The sequence below is a fragment of the Cucurbita maxima genome, unplaced genomic scaffold (genome assembly GCF_002738345.1).
Source record: "Cucurbita maxima cultivar Rimu unplaced genomic scaffold, Cmax_1.0 Cma_Scf00005, whole genome shotgun sequence".
Lineage (NCBI taxonomy): Eukaryota > Viridiplantae > Streptophyta > Magnoliopsida > Cucurbitales > Cucurbitaceae > Cucurbita > Cucurbita maxima.
In genome coordinates this window covers 4,258,717-4,264,522 of record NW_019272021.1, presented here as the reverse complement: position 1 = coordinate 4,264,522, position 5,806 = coordinate 4,258,717, and the positions used below count along the sequence as shown (strand labels likewise).

The window sequence follows — 5,806 nt, the reverse complement described above, 5'->3', positions numbered from 1 at the left end:
TTTTTTTTTTTTTTTTTTTTTTTTTTTTTTTTTTTTTTTTTTTTTTTTTTTTTTTATATAAAATCACATTTAAATAAATTAATTTGATCCGTAATCAAATTATCAAATTAACATTTTTTTATACGTTCAAATCTGTCGTATAATTTCTCAAATCTGTACTAAATTTTTCGAGCTGTGTCAAATTTTATAACTCAATATAACCCGACATATCCAGTTGATTAAGACATATATCATTAACTAAGAGGTCAAAAGGTTCGATTCTCATACCCGACATGTCGTTGAACTCGTGTTGAGCTGATTTTCAAATAAAATTTAACCACAAACCCTTATTTCCATCTATGGTTATTTGATTTTGATGAACCAAAGGCATCTTTACACAGAATATTTACCATTTTTTTTTAATAATCATCTCTCTAATAATAACTTACCCACAGAAATACACTGATCTTCTCACCAAATAACCATTATTTTGGCCTATAATTTACTAAAATCCACTCCTATCAACCTAAATCCATATAAACCCTAAAATCCCATTATTATTTTTTATTTTCAAATTTGTAATAATTTAATTCTTACGATAAAAAATTTCATTAAAAATTTAGCGTCATTATTTATTATGTAAATACACAAAAATTTTCATTAAATCTTAGTAATATTTTTCGTTACGTAAGACCAAACTAAATTGTTAATTTTAACGTATTTAATTTATTACATATCCATTTTGTATTTAAGGAATATTATTTAAATTTTAAATAGTTATTAAAATTTCCATTATAAGATAAGGTGGAATCAATTCCATTTTTCTATAATTTGAGTTTATATATTTATTTATTTATTAATTTTTGCAATTTTTTAAAAAATATCGAGCTATTCAATTAAAGGCTATATCTCTATTTATACTATATGAGGTCATTGAAGTGAAACGTAGCTCGTGATTTGAAGTCTAAAAAGTAATCGCGTTTTTTTAAAAAAAAAATTATTATTTTATATTTCCATAAATAAACCTTTTTTTTTTTTTTTAATTCATACCAAAAACTTACTCCAAGAGAATATGGTTCAAAGGAAAAGGTAAGGAATTTGATGAAGCATATGTATTCCTATAATTCATTTATATTATATTTTAAAAAATATTTTAAAAATGTCAAAAAGGGTTAATATTTGATAATTTGATTTATTTATAGCTTTTTTTTATTCTTTATAAATTATATAATTTAATTAATTTTTTATCCACTTTGGGCTTATTGGGCCTGGGCTTGCGATACTAAGCCCAAATTTCAATCCATTTGGGGAAACTGCAGTAGTAGATGGCTAAATTTGTGCCGCCTATTTTGAAACAAATGGGAGCGATTTTTTAGATTTTAAATTATAGTTTAATTTTTTAAAAATAATTAATATAAATACTGCAATCATTGAAACTTCAAAATAAAACATTTTTGTTTATGTTCGATAACCTTAAAGGTTATTTAATGATTCGTGTTGATTTATGAGAATGATCTTCGCCCGTTGAAGTAGTTAGAGTCAAACATGTATCAGGGTCGTATTTGTAAAAGAATGTTGGAATTATCGAATGACGAATTTGATTTTACAGTTTATTATTGTTTATAATTGTTATGTATTATTATGTATGTAGCGTTTATTTAGTGTTATTCATACTCACGATTCAAATTAATATTTGAAATCCAAATACGATACCTGGTAACTTCGATATTTTCGTAGGACATGACCACGTTACCTATTTGTCTTAAATTACTCCTAAAAGTAAAAATTACCAACTCAGTCATTCCAACCTCGTTGTTCTAAAAAAATTCAAATGAGGTAACCTAAAATAGAATTGCTCCAATTTAAACACGTTTAACTTTGGAGATTCTATGGTGCCACGGAAAAATATGTAACTATTAATTATTTTAAGCATTTATCAATCATTCTACCTTCAAAATCAGTCTCGTTTAGATATAGATATAGATATATACACCCAATAAACACGATAAGCAAAGACTAATTAGTGGGAAATTTGGAATTTAAAAAAAAAAAAAAGAACCGAGTGAGAAAATCAATAGAAAATAACTTCTCTAGTCTTATTATTGATCGATGTGTAGTTATGTAAGAGAATATCAGAGCCAAAGCGCACCAGCTTCCTTTAACAATTTGTCGAGACAACCATTAAGGTGAAGAGTGATGATGGCATTGGCGGTGCCGATGAATCGGCCACCGATGAAGACGGCAGGGACGGTGGGGTTGCAGCCGAGGCACCAAAGGGCCCATTCGATCTCTTTTCCTCTCGAGTCCTGGTCGAGCTCGTACACAGCCGGGCTGATGCCTTGATCGTAAAAGAGTCTCTTAATTGCATGGCTCATGCAACACGAGCTCTTGCTGAATATCACCACCGCCTTCTGTGACGCAACCTTCGCTATCCGCTCCATTTTTTCAAAAATATTCTTGTGCTTTGATCACCAGATAGTCACCGTCGGGTAATCCAAATATTTTCTCTCCTTCTAGCAAAGTTTCAAAGAGAGAATTTTTAGTTGAAGAAGACGACATGCTTCAGATATATATATACACACACTACAGATTCTGGACTATATATATATATATATATATATATATATTTATTTATATATTATTCTCCTTCAATTTTTTCAACAAGTAATAATTATTTAAACGTTCTTAATTAAAATTATTTAAACACAAAATTAAAATAAAAAAAAAACATAAAATTACAAATTTTAAAAATTAAATATTTATAAAGTTTTAAAATTCTAGTTTGCATATAATTTTCTTAAACTAAGATAATATTTTATTTTTATCGCTTCTTCTAAAATGAATAGAAAAAAAAAATGAAAGCAAAGATTACGATGACAATGACGACAAAGACAACAAACACAAACACGAACACGATAATCTTCGAGAATGTCAGGAGAGTGGGATAGGAATAATATTCTTCCATTAGAAAGACTTCTTGTTCTCGTAAGAGATCATAAAATTTTATTCCCTATATATATTATTGATAGAGAGAGAACGAACAAGAAAAGTCGAAGATGATGAGCAATAAAAAAAATGATTTTATTAAAAACGTACGCAAAAAATAACACCCCATGCAAGATTTATGGCCCCGACATTTTTTTCTGACATGCTCGTGTTATTTACTTCTAACTTTTAAAAGTGAAAACTATTCTAAATTTTTTTAGTCATCTTATCATCATGATGACTCTTATTCAGATGTGTTATCGGTTCATGTATGTATCTCTTATTTACTCAGGTGTCATAGATATATCGACTTAGAACCATGCGTGAAGAGCTTGGATTAAAAGACCGAGATAGCAAGGACGAGTTTAACATTTTTAGTTTTAAATTGATTTGTCACGATTTTTTTTATTATTATTAAATATTGATAAAAGAAAATAGCATTTTTATTTAATATAATTTATAAAATCTCTTTTATAGACCGTGTCACGTATTTGTCGAACAAATGTTAAATGACAGTGAGATCAATGTAAAAGTAATGGATAAGATAGGGTTAATAAATTTATTAATATAAAATAAGGTGAAAATGATATTTCTATTAAAAGGGGAATAATTGGATAAAAAAAAGATAAATAACGTGGAAAAAAAAAACAGAAGCACGTGAAAATAGCGATGGATCATTGGAGAAAAATAGAAAACAAAGTTTTATTCGAATATATATATATATATAAAGAAAAGTATTTTAATCTTTATTTTTATTTTTTACATCTAAAATAATATTTAAATAGAAATTAAATGACGTCGTTTTCGTAGTTAAGGCTGAAAAAGTTGACATTCTTTTTGGGGCATTTTGATTAGCACCTCACCCAATTATTGTGGCCACTGGCCCTTAGTGTGGCTTGTAGAATTGGATGATTATTTGGATCTTATCCCCCACAGCATAAAATGACAAATGTATCCCTTTGTATATGGTCCTTTAGCTCATAACAAAATGGGCATTTTAGTCTTTTCAAGTTTGAAAAATAGTGGCAAATTTATTAATTGACCTACGAAAAAACGATGTGATAATAATAATAATAGTTATACTCGAGTATTAGCATTTATTTTTGAAATATGTATATATAAACATGTGTGAAGGAAAAGTGGGAGGTTATGGTGAAGCGAAATAACGACGATAGATGCTAGATCTCATATCAGTTGAAGAGTAGAATTAAACATTTCTTATAAGGGTATGGAAACCTCTCTTTACTAAACGCGCTTTAAAACTGTGAGACTAATGACGATACGTAATGGGCTAAAGCAGACAATATTTGTTAGTGGTGGGTTTGAGCTGTTACAAATGGTATCAAGATTATACATCGAGTAGTGTGTCAACAAGAATACTGGCACTCAAATTGGTGGATTGTTAGATCTCAACTCAGTTGAAGAGGGGGAACGAAACATTTATCCTAAATTAACGCGCTTTAAAATCGTGAAGTTGATGGTGATATATAATGAGTTAAAGCAGACAATATTTATTAGTGATAGGATTGTATTATTACAATATAACACACGAGGAAATTTGCATTGAGTAATGAGTGACAGAGGCAGTATCGTAGCTTGGCGCCTAGAGCTTGAAGCATTTGGATATTTTGTAAGAAGAGCCGAGCTTTTATGGTCGAGTAGGTCAACGGCTAGAATGCCACTTGCTATTACCTACCTACATACAAGCATAGTCCTAAGGAACCAAAAGAAGCCCTCACCAATGCCATTAGGTACATGTGAATAAAAATATGGCCTTAGGTTGTAGGACAATGACACTTATGTACGGTTTTTAACCTTTTAATTAATTAATTAATTAATTAAATATTTTTTTCTTCTTTAAAAGCATGCCAAAATAATGATATTATATTTTGGTATTTTCCATTTAAAGAATTAATTTATCATTTTTCTGTAGGGTGGACTTTTGGCTATATAGTCTCTTCTTTTATGTCTTATTCATGCAAAAAGACACATGCCAGCTGTCGCCTAAGCTTAAATTATAAATTTAATTTATTAATTTTAAATTTACTGTGAATGGGCCCAGCCCAAGTATTTGTTGGACCCCAAGAATCCTGGGGGCCCATGGAAGCCCACGGCAGCTCCGAAGTCCATATTTGACACGTGGGAATCCAGATTGGACAGAATCCTGATACGCTTTTTTTCCATTATTTCTTTTCCGTATGCTCCATTTTCCAACATTGTCTGACAAACTGGTCCCCACTTTACTGCTACAAAATAAAAAGTTTAATTTAAAATATCATTTTTATTTGTTTGTCCAAATAATTGCTTTATACTTACTAGAAAAAAAAAAAAAAAAACTTTTTAGTTTAAAAAGTTTCAATAAAAGCGATAAATTATCATTTACACTTTTATTTTTTTTAATAAAATTTATTTAAATAATAAACCCTTTTAACAAAATATTTACCCAAACTAATATTGAAAAATTTGAAGATAATTTATGATATGTCGCGGCTTTCGTTTATATATTGATGGTAATAATTTTTTTAATTATAATTTAAAAATAAGGTTATTTTTAAAAAATGTGAATGAAATTAATAAAACTTTTTTAAACGGCATAAACAATATTTTTTAGATTTTTTTTTTAAACTTTTGGAGGCAAAGTTAAGTTTTAAGGAATATTTTAATTAATTTAACTAAAATACAATTTAATTAAAAAAAAAAAAAAAAAGAAGAGATTGTTAGGAAGACGAGGGACCAAAAATAATATTTAAATTTTCTAAAAAAATTAAATGTGGTGGGCCCCACCTTTGTTTCTATCTGGAGCAGATAACACCCTCCCTCCAAAATCAACGGTCATTTCTTT

The 5,806-nt window shown here is 28.5% G+C and overlaps 1 protein-coding gene across 1 annotated transcript; it reads right to left on the bottom strand.

The window, feature by feature from the left end:
- Window positions 1-2,047: 2,047 nt before the first annotated feature.
- On the bottom strand, window positions 2,048-2,938 carry LOC111479522 (monothiol glutaredoxin-S10-like). Its single transcript, XM_023124228.1, has 2 exons — window positions 2,892-2,938; window positions 2,048-2,492 (listed from the first exon to the last, which is right to left on the bottom strand). The coding sequence occupies exon 2, from the start codon at window positions 2,418-2,420 to the stop codon at window positions 2,112-2,114; it is 309 nt and encodes a 102-aa protein (XP_022979996.1). The 5' UTR covers window positions 2,421-2,492; window positions 2,892-2,938; the 3' UTR covers window positions 2,048-2,111.
- Window positions 2,939-5,806: the final 2,868 nt, after the last annotated feature.

What these genes read in the sequence shown, in the direction of transcription:
- LOC111479522 (XM_023124228.1), bottom strand. Translation starts at nt 2,420, where the DNA reads ATGGAGCGGATAGCGAAGGTTGCGTCACAGAAGGCGGTGGTGATATTC.